Source organism: Leuresthes tenuis, unplaced genomic scaffold, assembly GCF_036924035.1.
Source record: "Leuresthes tenuis unplaced genomic scaffold, fLeuTen1.0.hap1 SCAF_18, whole genome shotgun sequence".
Taxonomy (NCBI): Eukaryota; Metazoa; Chordata; class Actinopteri; order Atheriniformes; family Atherinopsidae; genus Leuresthes; species Leuresthes tenuis.
Genome location: NW_027325372.1, coordinates 18393886 through 18414055, shown reverse-complemented (window position 1 = coordinate 18414055; position 20170 = coordinate 18393886). Strand labels below are relative to the sequence as shown.

Below are 20170 nucleotides of genomic sequence, written 5' to 3'. Positions count from 1 at the left end.
CCTGACAAGAGATCACACTGTTCACACACTGATCACACACAACCTCTCTGGTGACCTGACCCCCGACTGAGCAATTTTCTTAATAGCTGCAGAGCTAATGACGCTGCGCTTGACTCATTTATTCTAAGTTATGAAACTGAATAGATAAGCTAAATACAATAAAGTTGACAAAGATCAAGCATGATTTGCTGAACCAAAATTGCTACATCAAAAAAGTGAATGCAAAGCAGATGTGATGATTGAATGCTGCCTTTTATTATGTTGACTGGATGGGACTGACTGAAGTCAAGGGCAGTTTGATAGAAATGGACATAAACTACAAGAGTAAAATTGCCTGCTGAAACTCTAAGACAAAAACTGTAAGGATTAGATAAAGTGAAACAGTTGGACACAAAAAAGCTCAGATGCTTTTATCCAAACAGGGCTTTTTATTTCAGGATGCTGTGGTATCAGGGGAATGCAATGAGCTGTCTGTATTTGGGGGATGTGACAGTGTTGCCAGGTTCAATATCATTAGCATGGTTTCACCTGTCTCCTCGCATACTGCGTCATCTCTGACTCACTTTGAAAAACTCACAGCTCACGAATCGCAAAAGGTGAAGGAGAGAGAAAGCTCCAGGAAAAGAGTAATTGAGCAGTATAGCATAAATGCCCATCTAAAACTGACAATTGAATAAAATTCCCTGTTTGAATTTCGACTTGTCGATTTTAAACCTTGTTTTTGTACACTTCACGGAGCATGACTTGCAAGGTGAGGTGTAATGGTAAAATGGTTGAAGATAGAAATGCTGCTGTCAGACTCATTCAGTGAGGTTTGTTGGAGGTGGGAGGTATGTTTCTGTTTCTTTATACTACATATAGATGACAAACTTGTTCAAAATAGTACTGCGATTTCTTCTATTCACTTAAGATTTGCAGTAACTCTTCTCTGTTACAACCCTATGGTTGCTTTGTCACCTTTTTCCTCTCTCTCTTTAGATCTCAAGTCTCCTGAAGCAGGGGAGGATAATGTACCAGTAATCAGCTCTGGGACATTATTTGTTTATTGTTGTGTTTGATAGATCTGTGGAGAGGGCTCACTTATCATTCCTGCTGAGTGACCTTGGAAACTCATTTGTTTTTACTCAGTTAACCACAGATCCAATACTGCCTGCAGATGATTATACCAATGGAGAGGCACGCACAGATTGTTTTGAGTCATCTGGTGTGATTGATGATGTATATAGGTGTGTTTGTGTCTATGGCAACCTTGCTTGTTTGGGATGGTAAAATGTACCGTCAGCTGGGTTTGACAGACATTAAACAAAAGGGAAGACATTAGGAAAATGGCAGCTAGTATGACACAGCTTGCATTTATCTTTAGCATGGTTTTAGTGGAGCAAGCAGTTTGTGCTCTGAGGGTATTTTTGTTGAAGTCAAGCGTTCAGTAACCTAGACCTTTAGAATGCCTATAGACACCTAATCAGTCCTTATTTTCCTTGACTTTTTGAGCAAAAATCACACTGACTTTGGATCAATTGTGGAACAAGTGACACTTTTTTTTTTTAAACTGTAACAACGACAACAAAAAAAGCAACTGAAATGTTATACTGAAAGAAACTAATGAATATTTTGCTCAGTGGACGGTATGAATATATAGGAATATATGGTGTCTCCCTCTTATGTGATGGGTTTTCGGATAATGTAAAATCTTAATGGTTAGACATAAAACACGTTTTATGTCATCTTATGACAAAAAAGTGAATATGAAAGCAAAACAAAATGCAGGGATCAGTTGAAACTATGCACTACTGATAGGTTGCTTTTTAGCCAGCGATTCAATCTGTAAATTCGTATAAAATGTAGCTTCTCTAATGCATAAGGACATTCATTAACTGGCCAACAGACTCCACAAACAGGATGCTGACTTACTGACCGTCATCCTCGCCTTCTGATTTCTCATTGCCATGACCTAAACTAAGAAATTAATAGGGTGGAGTTTCCAAAAAAGTTTTTTTCCCGTATAATGAATCCATTTTTTAATCCATATAATGAATTTGGAGATGGAGCACATCCCTCAATGTACTTTACAGGGTAAACACAATAATGGAGGTAAGTTGAAAAACACAGTACTTATATTAAAACATGATACATTTAAACAAACCTTTATTTTGCATCCTACACACAGACATTACATGATTATCCTCACATTGCTGTTGTCTTTGAAAAAGAGATCCGAGTCAGATGTGCCAGGTGTGTTTGATAACTGGTTATGTATTTGAATATGTTTATTTAATAACCAGTGCTTCCCATCAATAATCCCACTGCTTGGAATTGTTTCAAAGATCACAGCTTTTCCAGCATGCTTTTAGAGAATCACAAAGAAATATTTTACAAAAGGCTGAAAAAGAAAAATGTAATTATGAACAGCAAGCAAAGATGAAGGCCGCTGCGTTGTTCTTCCCTTAAGGAAATATCTTTCAATCAGTGTCCATATGATGAGCAAAAAATGTGTTGTGGGAAAAGGAAGAAAGGAGTCCCTCAAAAGATTTAACAAGGCTTTCTGATGGGGCCTGAGGTCTGCTCATGAATAACGTATGAGGGCTGAGAGAGAAGGAAGAAGAGACGTATTGGCTCTGTCGGACCAGGGTGTCGATGGGAAGAGCAGGCATGTTGGTTCTAATGGGTCTGCTCCTTTTTTGCTTGATGGAGGCTTCATCCTACTCTCCACTGCCTGTTTTTTTTTTTTTTACCACTCTGCTCTTCATTTTTAAGTAACGCATGAGCTGTAACTACCCTAAAGGTCTCCATTTATATTTTGGCTTTATCTCATCTTGTAATGTGCCTTTATTGCCTGGGTGGTTGTTGTTTGAAGAAATGAGTGAATGCTTTTCAGGGTGTTGTGTTTGGTGCAGAGTTGATTCATTTAAACCCCTGGTGTTTGTCTGATCATGGTTACATCTGAAGGTCACAGCTACTGGTCTCTTGAGAATGAAACTGTGTTTCTCAATGAGATTACCTATATAAAAAAAGATGAAATGAAATTTCAAAAGATTGCAAGAGCCCTAATACTGCCGTTCTGGACTTCAGGGTCTTCCGCACTGATTGGTTTTACTGGGAATGATATGATAATCTATATGTGCGAGTTAGGTTTGGTGTGTGTTTTAGGGAGAATAATGGAGAGAGAATTTATTAGTGTCTGCACGTTTGTAACTCTAAATGAATGTTGGTGGTGTGTTCAAGTGTATTTGCATGTCCATCTGGATAAGCTGGCATGAGCAATAATTCACATAGCCTCATTAAAATGCTCAAAGTTTTGGCTTTAAAGTCGCTGTGACCCCTGGTCCACTGAAAGCACTAGGACATGCATACTGAGCAGAGCTGTGATTGATCTGCCTAAGTAAGTGCAATTAATGGGAACGTTCTTCACAGAGAAACTGCCCTCTCTCCCCATCAAACACATGCAAAGCACCCTCACACAAATGCATGTGTGTCCATCAGATGCTATATCACAATGAATTTATGCTCTTAAAAGTGCTTTAAAGACTTTGATCTAAATATGGAGCTGGTGACCTTTGGCACCCAAACTCCACCCACTGCTAATTATGCATAGGGTAATTTGACACTTTGCCCTGGAACAGAGAACAGCTGACATGAAACGATGAATACGGAAAAGAAAATATACCCGTTCTGTCAAGAAAGTTTTCTGAATTGCCCGATGACCTTTGTTCAAAACCCTGAAAGGTTTTAGCAGATATTTAATAAGTCACATCAATATGGAAAGTGCCTCTGTGCGAGTATAATGTCATTGGATTTGACTGGTGTGGCATATTCCGAAGGCCTTCAGTCATAACAGTGACACGACATATCTAAACCACATAAATCCTGTCTTTAGATAACTGGAAATTGGTTATAAAGGTACAACTGTATATCAGGAAATTTCTAAAATCATAGAATCTAAAGAAAATAATCAAAACGCTTCATTAAGCTTCATTAAAACCCACTGTATTGCAGAAAGCTCTGTATCAGTATGGTCCCAAAACACGGTCCCTATATTCAAGAGCACCAAATAACCCACAAGCTGCTTCGATCACCTTGTATTGCTCAAAATACATTTTCTTGGACAATCATCAAATGTCATGCTCAGACTGAGGAGCTTTGGGGCCTGGAAATGGAAACTTATTTAGCTCTGCACTCTCAAGACAATTTCAGTATTAAATCTAATATGGGCAGCCAGCCTGAGAGTGTGAGGTGAAAAGGAACTGTAGAAGTAGCTACATTACTCTTCAGGAGACCTCTATCAGCCTGCTCAAGACATTTTGTTTGCTCCTTAAGGTCTCTTTCACCCCAAATTTGAAGAATTTGAGCAAAATGCAGTGAATCGGGAAAGTCTAAATTCTACCCTCATTTGCAATTTCTTTTAATTTAATTTCAAATCAAACTGCACTTAAATCCAAACACGTTTTTAAGTTGTTACTTGCAGCAGTACAATGCAGCAGAACAGAGCAGTTTGCATTAAGATAGTGGCATTAATCTTTAAAGGTTTTTATGTATGCATAGTTAGCTGGAATCATATACAGAAAATGATGAACGACTGTGAGAATTAGAACCCAGAATGTGTGAGGCACCCTGCTCTGTGCTAAGATATGGGGGTGATTTGCCGCCAGCCTTCTTGGCAGAACTTTTCCAAACATACATGTAAGAAATTACATGAGCCCCCCACAGTGCATTATCTCTCCCCTTCTGTTACATGATAAACGTCCCCTGAGGCAAGCAGGCTCCATCTTGCTCTTGCTTTCGTAAATCATGGCCTGTGTCCTATAACACGGCTTCACATATTCGTCTCATTATTATTACTTCAAGCAGACTCATGGCTGTGCTAAAAGGAAGGACAGTGTAATAATCCAGTTTAATAAATAAAGATAATAATAAAATTGAGCTCATTTTTGGTTTACTTTCTGTGTAAGTCAGGGATCATTTGTGACTTGTAAGAGAAGAAAGTAACAACCTAAACTGGGTGTAATAGCTGGAGGGATGATGTTTTAAGACACTGTATATTGATATTCTTTTAAAGAGATATAAAATGAGACAGTTCTGTTTTTATTGACGTGTTAGATTACCTGTTTTGTATTTAACGCCATTCCGGTGTTTTTATCTCTCACTCTCCCTGTGTAGCTACAGACTGCCTCACAACTCCCCCTTGTAGTTGTTGGCTTGCAATCCCAGCAATCCTACAACTGCTCTTGGTGGTATGCACAGCTTTATAAAAATGTATCCACTTTTTGGCATGTTTTTTGTCAGTACAACAGGTTGTCTCAAAAATATCTGGTACATCCCCCGGATCAATGTAACAGGGTGCATATACGGAAAATTTCATTATCAGAAGAATGAAAGTTGTTTGTACAAAGCAAATACAAGACCAGTTGAGTTGTTGCTTTTACAGTGATTTGAAGTGATTGGTAGTGAGGTGCAAAAGCCTTGTTTGACAAGTTTTGAAGGTATGTGAGTATGTGTTAAGTTTCTTTTAAATTTGCCACTGTGTCTTGAGAGGGTGTCATTTTGGAGCCTACACACAGCAATACACTTTAAATTGTCTCTTTTACACACACCAAAGCAAAAACACCTTTGCCTTCTTTAATTACGCTGGCTTTTGAGTAAGTCTTCTCTCACACGATTGAAAAGATCAGATTGGATGGTAGAGTCAACCACAGCCATACACCTGTAACCGACTAAGCCTTTAGTCTGAAACTCTCTTTGTTATCGTGAGACTCTGGTCACACTGACTTTACCAAAAAGAGAATGGAGATGGTTAAAATAAAAATGAAACAAATGTAGCCTCAGACAAGAAAACCGTGTGCCTTGAAAAGTTCATATTATTGATATTTTCCTCGTGCTTTGTCAGACCACTCTTTTTTTCTGGTCCGTAATGTGAGTTTTTGTTCATCGTAAGTAATAACCTGAGCTATTGTTCAATATGGTTTTGACCCCACTGCCTTAAGAGCTTTGTTATTAAACCAAGTGGGTCCTGTCTTAATTCAGACCCCCAGTTGCATGAATAATTAGGAGGGTGCACACTTTAGTGTGTGTTTGTGAGATGAAACATAATGTGTGCCCACATGACTTGGGCTTTAACAGCAGCAAAAGTTCCTGGCAATCAACAATCCTCAGCAGCATACACAGACCAGGATGCACGTTCATGTATAGTTAACAATTACTTCTTTAAAGCAATAAATGCAGCATCTTTTCTCTACAAACGGAGCTGGTTTTCCCTGCTCCTTTCTCGGGTTGCAATTTGGTTAAGAGTTAACACTCAGTTTCCCTCAGGTGCTGGACTTCAATATATCATCAAGGAGTAACCCTATAAAATTGTCTTTGTTATGGCCACAATAATTAAAAAAAAATTGTATTATTACTATAAACAAACAAGACAATTATTTGGAGGACTGGTGGGTTCTGCCAGCCTCTGTAATATATTACCTGCCATTGGGCTTGAATTTATTGGAAACAAGATGGATAACATAATTGCCATGTGCCACAAAACCAAAGCTCAAGTTAATCCACTTCCTTGCTGTAACAGATAATTGTTTATTTAGCTTATATATGTAGTATTGGGAAATCCTCTAACATATGTAATAAATATTGACAAGACGAATTATGAGTGCATCGAAGCATTGAAATGCCCTCTACCTAACATGGCTACCTTTTGCTCACATAACGCCACTTGTGGTTACACTATAGCATGATGGACTGAACAAAGAAATATGTCACTTACACATATTCAACAGCTGAGCATTTGTACCATGAATATATACCATATATATATATATACTGCTGATCAGGTGCGACACAACATGCCCCCAGCTTTGAATTTTTGAGTACACACAATATCCTGTCTTTTATATCAGTTTACAATATGCTAGCCATAGCTGCAGCCCGTTGCAGTGAAGTTGCCAAGTTAGACTGTGATAATATGCTAAAGTCTATTGTACTCTTCTCACTATCTACAGGTTTACTGGCCCCAACCTTCCTTCGCCCATCATTAGCAGCAAGAACTGGCTTCGACTGCACTTTACCTCTGATGGCAACCACAAGTTGAGAGGTTTCAGTGCACAGTACCAAGGTAAGATAAAGAGAACTGTTCATATTTTGAAGGTGCAACATTAACAATGATCATATCAATAAGTTATTTAAACATTATATTTATAGCTTTATAAAGTTATATTTTTATTTTATATTAAAGATCCAGCTCATGAAACATAGTTATTGATCCTGTAAAACAAATTCCTGCCGCCTCTAACACATCATCATCATCATCTCTTTTTATCCCATTCTTATCCCACTAATATTTGAAATCCAGCAAAGAAAACTAATCTCATTACACTCTGTTTCTAAAGCATATCAGCTTAAATTAGCTTAAAATATGATTGGTCTTGTTCTGAGATTTTATCCGTTTTCAAAGTTGAAAGAGAATTATTTTCACAATTCTGGCTGTATTTGAGATTGCTTTTATAGAAAAACACATTTCAGGATCTTAGTGTCAGTTATGTCTGTTTTTTAAAAAAATAATAAAATAAAATAAATTAAAAAAAAAACAAACTTGCATACAGGCCAACAACATGTGCTGTGTAACATGGATCCAGTTAGGTTCAGGGATCGGCTCTGAGAAGGCGATGAGCTGAGAAAAAGGATTAGTTTGTCTACAAAACATGTTGGTCTCTAAGGATCTTACCTCCAGCCACCCTCAGGTGAGAAGATGGGAAAGAATAGAGTACAGAGAGAACTGAGGAGAAAAAAAGAAAAATGCTTTACGGTTGTAGAAATGGTATGTAAGCCTCTTAGAGTAGAGGATCAGTTTTAGATAAATACGTTTAGAAGACCAGAAGGAATTAGGAGACTTGTCTTCACAATTACAGGTATTTTTACAAATGCACAATTTTTTTAAATGCGTATACACCTGAAGGCAGTTTCTAATCACTGAGAAAGAATGTTTTTGGAAAACTTCAAATAGATCCACAGTCTTATTGATGAAAACATACTGTGAATAAGTATCTCCTTGGTTTAACATCACGATATACATGAATATTCTCTCTGTTTATGGTGCAACAGCAGATTCCAAAAAGATAGTCAGTGCTAACCTTGTTGATCCATTACAAAGAAAGGCTTTGTTTCTAAAAACCTTATACAACTGTTTTGGTTTTTTTTAAAAATTTTTTAGACAACATAGAACTGTCCACAAAAACCTTAAAATGTTTTTTTTTTCTTAAAAACTCTGATGCCATGCTCGAGTTGCATCTGGCTTGAAGGGTAAAAGCGCACACATGTTTCATCACTTCTTAATGGGTTGAAGGAACTGTTGCTCTCCGAATAAATGCAGAAACAGAGGCATCAGAATGTTTTACTCTGTGATCACTCTTAAATAATCCAACGCAGAACCAGTTTTGGAAGAAACCTTGGTTGTATCTCCTGCTGTTGCAACAGGTTTAAGAAGGCAGTCGTGGCAACTCCAAAACAGCAAGAGATATTTCTGATTGAGCTGTCTCACCGTAACATTAAGAGCAAGGCCACAGTAACTTGATCGCTTGTCAGTGCTGCCAAAAATTAGTATCCGCACTGTATTATTTACCTGGTGAGAGGAGATCATTCAAGACAGCAAATGCTTTTGGATTGTCATAAGTGATCTGAAAAATATGTGTTGGGTCGGCACATACTGGTCACTGTGCAACTTTTATTGTCAGATTAAGTGTTCTTTGAAGGATATATATATCTTTTTTTGTTATTTCGCTACATGGGCATGATTGATTAATTGATTGACAGTCTCTGTCTTATTGATTTGATGACTTTACCTGTGCCAAAATATACCCGTGATTGTGTGAAACAAGGCCTAATACCTAAATTAGAAACACTGACTACCAGTCTGCAGTCCCCACTCCAATCTAGCTATTGTCACCTATAATTGACATTTCTTTTTCTAGACAATAAACTGAGTTTCCGACACGTCATCCAGATAGGCTTTGAAATAAAAAGCTGCTGAGCAAAGGATTAGAACACATTTCTAGAGCAAGTTAAGTTCCATTGTCATGAACAGTCAAAATAATGAAATAGGATCTATGATGATGTTCGGAATATGTTTTTGAAACTTAGGAATAAATATCACCCTTTTATTGAGCAATAATTGGTTTTCTGTTATTCTCAATGCAACTCTCACCAAGCTCCAGTATTTAAAGCTGAGCTTTTCATTGTTTTGAAATGTGTGCTTCTTGCTCCTAATAGAAGATGCTCTGCCTGCCTTCTAATCCTGTTAACTGAATAATAACGTTACGCTCAGGACCCTTCACTCCTCAGGAATACGGGGAAAATGGGAAATTGTAAAGTTGTATTCGACTTAAAAGAAATATGAAAATAAAAGCTGTGTTTCCTATCTGAGGTAAAATTAATATTTTATCAACAAAGGTGATCATTTTTTAAATTCTTATTATTATATAGTTATATAAACTGCTTGTCCAATTGATGTGAACCTCACTTCAGTAGACAGAGGTGCATCGTGTATGTTACCTAAAACAGACGTCTAGACGCTTTTGAACTGTTCGACTGTCATTTTCACACTTTCTGCTGTCTTACATGACTGTTATTTTTCTGTCTACAGTGAAGAAGATGACTGAATTAAAGTCCAGAGGTGTAAAGATGTTGCCTAGCAAAGACAACCACCATAAGATATCTGTGTGTAAGTTACAAAATCCTCTTTTTTTTCTTTCTTATATCAAATAAAGAATAGTTTTGAGTAGAGTGAATAGAGTTACCATGTACTTTTTTTTTTACCCCTTTTGATAGGTCTCCAAGTGTAAAAAGTGAAATTCGATCTAACATTTCTAGTTTTGTATCTTCAGAAAGCAAGAGAGAGAACTGTGAATGCAGCATCATCTCAACCAGTACAACTTGTTTCTCATCATAACAGTGCACACTTTTTAACTTGAGTTGGGGGACGGACATTATATTTTAGTTATCTGACAGTTTAACTGAACCTCTATGGCTGAGGTATTTGTTGTTGTATATCGATAGAGCTTCATTGACCTTTAGGGAACTACAGCAACAGTGTTGAAAGATAGAAATGTTGAAATTGCAGAAAGAGGTCTTTATTGCAGCTGGAGCTTTGACACAAGCTTTTGATACTTGATCATTTTACAGCTCAGTTAACTTTTTTAACTTTTAGAATTTTGATCAAACATATATACACATCTCATTTACTTGATCAAAATTGTAATGATTTATCTATTCATTTTAATTAGGAAGGCAAGATGAGCACAGACCAGACTTTTTTTTTTTTTAAATTTTTTATTTCAGATGCTGAGAGAGTTTTGTAGCTCTGGACAGCCATTGAAACTGAGAACAAGGACATCAGTGGATACATTCTGTTACTGCTTTCAGCATTATTACCAATATCAGGGTCCACTAATTATTTTGTATTTGTTATTCTACCACTATACATTTTCCGTGTCCTCTTGTTTTAGTCTGACCTCTGTCAAATTTATTAAGAGTCCGCCTGTCCTGCCAACTGATGCAGCTCGAGGTGTTTAACAGTGCATGCCTTGGTATCCAGCGACGTTCTGCCTTGAGAAGTAGAGAGGCAAACCACAGGCCGACCTGTTAATCTTCTTTGTTGAGGCAGGATGTAGGAATCATCTCGTCAAAGTTCTGAAACCGAGAATCATAATTCTTGACACTCTCCACAAAAGGAACATTTCCGGGCTTTTATGTTTGATAACTCAAGGATCCATTATACGAGTTGGCAAGTTTTAATCTTTTTAAGCGTCCTCCATAGGCTGAGTATCTTATCTGCGGTGGCGCAGGCTTCAGTGAGATCTTGACATTTGTAATGTATTGTACCTTCAGAAGTTGAAAAACCATGGAGAAATGATAAACAGTGTTAAAATGCATTGTTCGTTGTTTTGTGATAAATGTGATTTTATTAAACCTTCTTCTGCTATGCCAAAGACAAGGACTTGTCGCACTGCCCCTTAATAACATTGTGGAAAAGCAATTCATCCACTGTGAGGTTTTTACTGAGAGAGCTGTCAATTTTACACCTGTGATCAGTTGTCGCTATAAAAGCAACCTCAAGAAATGTCCGCCCTGCTTCTGACTAAGAAAGGACAGCGAGCAACATTCTGTCTGAAAATAGCCCAAAAATGAATCTCCTCTCAATCCTCCTTTACACAAATGATTAAATATCTACTTCCACTGTAACTTTAGCCTCAAAGCTCATCAGTTTCCTATGTGAAGCCTAATGCTAGTTGACATAACACTGTGCAGCTTGTTGTTGGTAACATCATATCTACCCTTTTGAAAGGTTTATTTGAAACAGCCTCCAGTGTAATTTTTATTTATTGTTAACCTACTTGTCATTGTATCTTTGTATCGAAATATCATCTGATACTGCTCTTCTTAATTTCTGTGTAATTACAGTTGGCTTAAACAAAAGAAACTAACTGTTTAGCGTTAGAAGAAGAAATTCCAATGACGGTGGAAAATGAAACATGATTTTTAATTTGGAAAAGTAAGATGAATAAATGTTCTGTATAAACAAAATACTTGGTATACATTAGGCTGGGTAATGATGATTTGCAGTGTTGATTAGCAGCTGTAGTTGGAGCTGAGCCTGAATAAGTCGCTCGAGACTTTAAACAAGGTTGTGGGCGTTTAATTTACCTTTGAATTCCATCTTTTGAAAATCAAAAAACTAACATGTCTTCATGAGGTGTGTCAAATTCTTGCTGAAGATGCCAGACAGATCTTTTCAGCCATCTCACTTCTTGCTCAAAGTCACCTCAAAGTTTCTTCTCTTTACTTCTCTCGACGAAAGAGGAACTGCTGAATGTCAAGAGTTACAGACAAAAAGACACGTTCTGGGCAAGAGATGCACTTCTAATAGCAAACTGACAGCAGAGATTGCTTTGGTTTTTCACAATCCTTGAGCATCCTTGTTCTAGTCCTCCAAATTTGCTGTTCTTCATTCCATTCAGCTTTATTCAAACATCTGTAACATTAACAATTTGGCAACTATGAGACACGAGGAAACGCAGAGAGATGAATGTCTATCAACAGCCTGCAGATAGAGCTTCCTTCAGGCAGAAAATGCAATATCGTCTGAAGGCCATTTACAGTTCTCTTTATCCACTTATAGAATAGAAATAGAATATTATTATTATTATTATTCCTCCCACATTGATTTTAATTCTTATGGCAGCCAGCAGTCTCATGTTTCTCTTAACATTATTCTTTTTTGTAAAGGTAATGTTTTTTGCTTTTACTCCAACTACACTTTTTATTTAACCTTCCATTCTGACATTGATTCATTGTAGCTGTACCTAATGAAATAACAAAGACGGGATGGAAAATATTGAGTGAAAAAGTCTAGTTTCTTTTTCTCAAAAACTGTGAGTACTTTTAAAACTTTAGTACTTGATGGACATTGATAAGAAACGCCATATTTAAGATGTGGAACAACTTTAGTATTCTGTTTATTAAACATGTTTCATATGTATCAAAAACCTGTTATTCACTTTTATTTAGAGTATTTCAGTAATAAGGAAGTGTCTAATGTGAGAAAGAGAAGATACTAACAGTCATTGGTTATTAACAGCTTCTTTGCAAGCTCTGCTGACACCAGTCAGCCTTTTTAGGATTTGAATTCATTGCAGTCTGTCCTCACACTGGGGCTCTGGCCAGTGAACAGGTGCCTCATTGATTAGACCCTGCAGACCTCTGACCCCTCGCAGTCAGTTACGGCTCCCCTGGTTGGCCAAGTTTATTTGACCTCCTCTGACACTTCGCTGCTTGGCTCTCAGTGACATGATTTAACTGAGCGCCTCCACGACTGGGCACTAGGAAAATGTGTATTAAATGTTTTCTCTGTCTTTACCATTTAGTGTCTCAGATGGGCGTAGCACAGGGACACAACATGTGTCCAGATCCTGGGATTCCAGATCGGGGAAAAAGAAAAGGCTCTGACTTCAGGTAAAAACCAAGTGAACTTTTACACGAGCAGTTAGTTCAATGGTAAGTCTACTTTAATAGGCTCCCTGAGATTTTAGAACTAGGATAGACACATAATGAACATTGTTGAAATGTCTGGTTTCACTAACACCTTTTGAAACTTTATATCTATAAAAAAAACAACATGTTTCTTATTAACTACAACTTGAGTTATATACTAAAAGTGTGCACCAGTAAGGAACAAATGTAAGGCCTCTGACATGTGAAGTGAGTAACACTAATTATTTTGTTATTAGAGCATTTTTAAAGGGTTCTAATATATTAGTCAGCAAGTATGTAATGAGTTCTTGACGTCAGCATGTTGGAAGCAGAAAAATGGAAATGTTTATGGATCTGAGCAGCTATGATAAAGGCCTTTTGATTAAATAAAAGCTTTTTTTTCTTTTCTATGATATTTTTTTGTTTGTTTGTTTTTATGGAAAACTTGAATAATATTTTGTTTCAAATTCAAATGTGAGATATTGCAATATCTCCAGAACTTACACGATAATGAAACTCTGTTCTTTCTTAATGTGTTCCCAAATGTATTTCAGTGCTCCATTTTGAAATGTCCTCTGTCATATACACCATTATCCAATGCCAAGACCTTGTAATCAAATGGAAAATATTGACATGAAAAAGCAAATAACCCTACTATCTCAGCCACTGCATCCTAATAGGTTGCCTCTGAGAGATGGTGATATTACCAGAGAAATTATGGAGTGTTGTTCCTTCCTTTCAAAGCTATTGTCTGTATCAGTGGTTATCTAACATAGAAAAATGGGTGTCATCTGCCTATCATGGTGTGCTACTTTTGGAAATCACAGCCAGGAAGCCAAAAACTCATATCCTTTTTTTTCTTTTTACCTATTTCTGTGTGCAATCCATTTTCAGGCGAGGAGCTACAGTGCATTTCTCCTGTGACGAGGGCTACGAACTGCAGGGCTCAAAGAGCATCAGTTGCCTCAGAGTGACAGACAGTTACGTAGGCTGGAGTGATGACCGGCCTATCTGCAGGGGTAAGATTTCACGTATGATCTGTCTACATGCATGTGTAAAGGAGGTGGATTCGACACGACTAGCATTTTTATTGAGACACTCAGATGCGAAGCTCATGTTTGCCCGTGAGTCTGCTGTCATTTTGTGTTAATGCATTTTCTTCTTCTCTCAACATGCAGTACTCCCTATTTCATTGTGACTGGCATGACTTTGACCTTTGGACAGCATTATTTTGCTTCCATTATTGAGCTATACTGGTGTAGCGCTGCCCATCAATCATGTCTTCTTCACTTGTGGCAATTTTGTAAAGCAAATAAATTCTGTAAAGTTTTACTGAGGCTGATGTGTCTCTCAGTTTGTAGTATGACTGACCAGCCTCATCAGGATTTAAGTAGATACAATTTTCACTTTTTTGCAATGACTGTTTTTGCTTGATGAGTATATATTTAGAGCAGCAAAAATTTTATTTGGAGCTTAGTTATGGGTTTCCTTTAGGGGTTAATAATAAAAATAGTATTGGTAAAATAGCTTTTGTTTATTCATTGTATTTCTTTCCAGTTTTATTGGGATAACCTTTAAGAATGAAATATACAATCCCAATCAGTAGATATGAGGGTTCTACAAAAAGGTGTCTGGCTTCCATTCGTAGTCTAAGTTGTATTGACCAATCACATTTGAGCGGAAAATGTATGGGTCCATTTTCATTCATACCTTCTCAGTTCAAACCAAGCTGTTGTGATTTTTATTTATCTATTTTTATTTTATTTATTTTATTCTATTTTTAGTGCAAATCCCTTTTGCAGTATTGTATTTAAGGTCACCCCTAACTGTTAGTACAGGTGGTGTTGAGAATTGTATTATTTCCTTAAATCTAGGAAAGTTATTTTAATTTAAATTTTAATGGAGTGGGAGAGGGGTGCGGCTTTGTGCCACTGAGTGGGCCATGAACACCCAAAGGATCTTTCTTGTACATAATTCATTAAAATTTTGATAGTTTGTTCAGGTCTTTTGGAAATACTTTGAGGTTCCCCTTTGCATATGTACACACAAACATTTTCCTTTTAGGTTCTTTGCTTTAATTTAAGGAGTGTTTAACAGGCACCCTCAGGCCTCAATAAGAAAAGTCACCTTGTACTTTCAAGTTTGGTTTGGTAAGTCCTTACCTACACTTTCAATTAGAATATCTACTTGGGAGTCTCCTAATGGCTAATTTCCCTGTTGATTAAACTAATTTTAAACTCTAGACATGTGGACTTTTCTGAAATTCAGAGAAAACTATGTCAAATGGTTTTGATTAATGTGTCTAAAGTTAACAGTGCTACCACCTCTTTCTTTCTGATTAACATTATGCTAATGTTGTTTTCCTGAATGTGAACATACATCTGTCCATTTGGTTGGTTACTGGTTTACTGTCTTTAATTTTATGAGATTAATATTCTGCCAACGCATGCTGATATTACAATATCATATGCATCACTTTTTATCTTATTGGAGTACAACATGTGGACATTTGTGTGAGGAGAGTCTGGAGTCCGGGACACAGATGGCGATCTGTTGTTTGTTGCGTTTCATGAACATGCAGTTCTTTCTCTAGTGTACTTTGACCCATTTTAAGATGAACAGGGGATCGTAAGACAGTCAGACTGATATCAGCTGGGTTTTCAAAACATAAACAAAGCCTGACAACATTTACCAAGAAAACTGACTTCTTGGATCCAACATGCTTGATTTATAAGATTGAGTTAATTAGGATCAGGCAAAGCAGATGTGTTGGACCTTTCATTACAGTCTATTTTTTTAGAACAGGGATTCACTGAAAACATGCAGGGTAACTGATTCCCAGGACCAGAAGGATGTATGATAAAACAAGTTCAGCCAGATGTGCTATGAGTGTAGAGCAGGGATCTCAAACTCCGGTCCTCGAGGGCCACTGTCCTGCAGGTTTTATGTTTCCCTGCTTCAGCACACCTGATTCAGATGAAATGGATCTCTTCCAAAGATTGTTAAGTTCTGCAGCAGCCAACTAATGTGGCATTGATCTGAATCAGGTGTGTTGGAGCAGGGAAACATCTAAAACCTGCAGGACAGCGGCCCTCGAGGACCGGAGTTGGAGATCCATGGTGTAGAGTGTAGAAAGTGATCTTTCTCTTAGCCTGGGCTTTTCTCTTCAGGTTCTGCACATTGATATAAGAGGCATTTTAGGTATCATTTGATGCTTCTACAGCACAAAAAACGCTGATCACCTGACTTACCGGTAATTCATATCAAGAGTAAGTTGCCCTAATGGAGAAGTTTGTCAGAATCACAACAACAAAAAGTAGCAATTGCTGGCAGAAAACTGTTGGTTGTGCAAAGCTGTAAGTTAATATCTGCCTGATGTTTGTTTAAATTGACAGCTGCACATAAGGCTCTTAAACATTTAAGTTGATTTAGATATGAAATTCAAGAAGTGCTTTCAGCTCTGACAGTTTCCCATAAAATGTAGAAATCAACCAAAGCGCTGACCACATCTAAATAATTGATTTCATCGCTCTGGCACTGTGTACATTTTTAATCTCTATTCATTAGGTCCAGTAGCAACAGTTTTGAATGGACTTTAACCATTTGGGTTCAACCAATTGAACCCAAATTCTGAATGAGATATCCTTTTTTTAAGTTTAGAATATGTGGCAGATCAACTGTTTCAGACGTTAAGAGCTTTTGAACATCTGAAAAGATGTTACTAAATCTACTAGTTGAAAACACTAATGTATCATCACCTTCTAAATGCAGTACACTGACTGACCAGTCTTTTTTTTTTATCAGTCTTTCAGATTTGTCAGTTATTTGATAGTCTGACCTTCATTTAAATATCCAGAGCTTTCACTGTCAAGCATCAACATTCAATGCCTGACGAGCTTTAATGTTAATTCAGTCTGATGTTGCTGTTTTAGATATCATCAGGAATTGAGTCAGAGAAAGGTTGATGCACTCTGATCTTAAACTACTCTGTAGCAGGTTATAAATTCAGCTGAAGTTACCATGGCAAAACCTTTAGGCTCTGAATAGCCTGTTAACTCATTAACATTTGCGTTGTGACGCAGCCTTAAAGACTGGGAATCTCTGGCTACGAAATCTTTTTAATATAGTAACATATGCCTTCTCAATTTCTCTTCAATCCCCTCCTGTGTTCCTGAGATCATTCTCTGTCCTTGCATATACCCCGAGGAGTGAGTCAGCTTCCAAAGGAACTCAAATTTAGGAAAGTCAGGCAAGGGAGAGGCTAGGAAGGATTGTGAGAAAGATATACGTTATCATAATGAGCAGCATTTTTGAAAGAATAATGCTTTAGCAATTTATCAGTCTTTACTGAATGCATTCAGGCACAGTATCAAAAGTAGGTCACCTGCATTTTATCTGTGCTCAGAACCCTGTGAAGTCTCCACATGAGATGGAGAACTGAAAATTGTAACTGGAACACCTACTGTGCAGACATGCCTCATGCCTCTACAGTTCATTTAGAAATACTAAAGCAACTTCATGTTGGTATCCACATCCTTGGGATTCTCCCCACCTCGTTTCGCAAGGATTGCATTGAAAGTTCTTTCGACAACAAATCAAGGGAAATTTAGGCGTGACAATAAACCTTCACGTTAAGAGGCAGGGGTATAGCTCCAACTGACTGCATGACTCATGGATTTAGCAGGTGGTCCAGAAGAGAATTTGACACATTCTCTGTTTTCAGTGATTAGTTTCTGCGTAAACTGTTATTAAGCACTTATCTCCCTCTTCCTCTGCCTTGTTTGTAGCACCCATGTGTGGAGGTCAACTGAAAGGGCCTAGTGGCGTCATCACATCTCCAAACTACCCTGTTCAGTATGACAACAATGCCAACTGCACGTGGGTCATCACGGCAACAGACACATCTAAGGTAAAACCTGCTACACACGGAATTAAATCAGCAGTGTATTCTTTTAGCTTTGACTTTGTAGTCCCCACTAGTTTCCAGTGGCGTGTTAAGCGGCGTCTTCACCTGACACCAACAAGAGAAGAAGCTGACTGATGTTTCTTTATCTACTTGGGAGAAGCTCTAGTAGAAGCACTTCTCTGACACATGTGACTCATGTTGTGCTTTTGATAATTGCAACTCTTTTGATGCTTTGGTTCAGCACACCATATGACAGACTGAAACATGTGAGAGAAAGGGGGGGAAATGCTGGATCTGAGCCCACAACAGACAAAGGAAGTTGTTTGAAATGTTTTGGTGATGGAGAGAGGAAGAGAGTAAAATAGACTGGAGAGAAATGGAGTGTGCTTGCAAGCGATCATGAAACTCTCACAGCCATTCTCTTTAGACCATTGACTTTGGAATTTTGTTCAAGGCCATCCATACCTCTCGGAACTCAAACAAAAAGGTTTTACAAATCTGTTATCTTATTGCACCGTGCTGAGTGAAAGAGAGGTTGTTTGAGGTGAGGTTCACACCCGCAAAATCCAACTCACTCTTTGCAAGCAAGCAGACACAAATACACTCAGACACACTTAGGCATACCCAGCAGGCAGCCTGCTAAACTAGACACTGGTGTTTTAGGCTGGCTCTTGCTGTGTCTGCTTTAGATGAAGATGGAGCGAAGTTGTTTACAGATTTTGTGGGTTTCTGTTCCTCCCCGTCCGCAAAGGCAAGAGGTGGCACAGCAGAAGGATCTGCATGGGACATGCTGGTGTTCCTCTAGGCCAATATTCATCTCACGACATCATAAATAATACAGGTGTTTGTTGGGTGTTCCTGCTTAAAAAATGCCCTGAAAAACTGAAAATGGTAGCGCTGTCTAGGACACTGGTGTGTCTGTTCCATGATTTAAACTTGAGATTCAGAGATTTCTCTTGAAGTTACTGAATTTTGGGGTACTTTCCTCTGGAAACAGTAGATTTCAAACGAAGACAAAACACAGAGAGAAAATGTGTAAAGTTTCCTCAGATTTTATGAACAGCCTTCCTGCTCAGAGCCTTGAAAAAGTGCATCCAAGTCAAAGACCAGTATTTTTTCCCGTTTACCACACTTTTATCAAGTTTAGTTGATGTAGTATTTAGGTAATAGTGTTAGTATCCAGTACTTTGACATTGAACTGTCTATATATTTAGGGTTTCTGGTGGAAAGAACACCCACAAGCACGCTAGCCAACAACACAGGTGTGACAAAAATCATTGTCCACGGTTCATCAAATCGAAGTTTGTTATCTGTCCGTTTCACCTGCACACCAAGGGGGATTTCTCACAACTGTCTTACAATTTATTTATTTATTTTTTTGTCATTTATTTTCTTCGGGGTGTGTGGAGGGTGTGTTCCATCTGTATTTTCCTACTTCACCTGTTAGTTGGCAGATGGGAGATGAGTTTGTGGTATGAAACTCTATTTATCGAGCGATCTGACCTATTTTGGCCACACATCATCAATCTTTTCTCTCCACCTTGGCAATTTTCATTAGACGCGAGGTTTAACATAGGACAGAATGCAATTTGCATTTATATAAGCTTTTTCATTAGGCCTTGCTCTCTCAGCCCTCTGAAAATATTAAGAATATGCCGGAAATCAGTGCCAGCCAATTTAAAGTAGGAGACAAAGACAGTTGTATGTTTTTCTTTTTTCCATACAGCAGTCTTGCATATGATTCTACTTATTCTGAACGATATTTTACTCTATCACAGTTAGACCTTGTTTGTCTATCTTTTATGTCCTCATTTAAGTTTAAACCACATCATCTTTGGTTAGGATGTCAGCTTTTTTGGATGTTCTTTTTCTCCTTGCTCCTAAGTCTCTTCTTCTAAGTTTCACCTCATTTCCAAAGAGAAATGAGGTGAAACTAATAGAAAAAGTAACTTTGATCTGTTTTTTATTTTACAATTTCAATTTGACAATTCTTTTTTTGCACTATTATGTAACCTCTTTCACACATTTTTTTCACCATGAGAAAAGCTTTAAATCCCCTGCCTCAATTCCTGATGTGTTTCAAGTAACCTCAAGTCAGGAAAAATGACTCCCAAAGGTATATGATTCGTCAGTTTTGCTGAACAAATAGTTGGGATCATGCAGACCAACTGGTCGGCAATCAGATATTTGATTAGAGTGGGGAAAAAAAAATACACCAGACTGAAAGTAAGCTTGAATTAAGTATACCAGTATACT

The 20170-nt window shown here is 37.7% G+C and overlaps 1 protein-coding gene across 1 annotated transcript in view; it reads left to right on the top strand.

The window, feature by feature from the left end:
- csmd2 (CUB and Sushi multiple domains 2) overlaps positions 1-20170 on the top strand; it is a 212409-nt gene that overhangs the window by 91120 nt on the left and 101119 nt on the right. The window contains exons 6-10 of the mRNA XM_072370602.1: positions 6987-7099; positions 9623-9700; positions 12903-12990; positions 13903-14027; positions 17796-17917. Of these exons, the coding sequence (XP_072226703.1) occupies positions 6987-7099; positions 9623-9700; positions 12903-12990; positions 13903-14027; positions 17796-17917 (526 nt within the window). The remainder of the gene's footprint in view (positions 1-6986; positions 7100-9622; positions 9701-12902; positions 12991-13902; positions 14028-17795; positions 17918-20170) is intronic.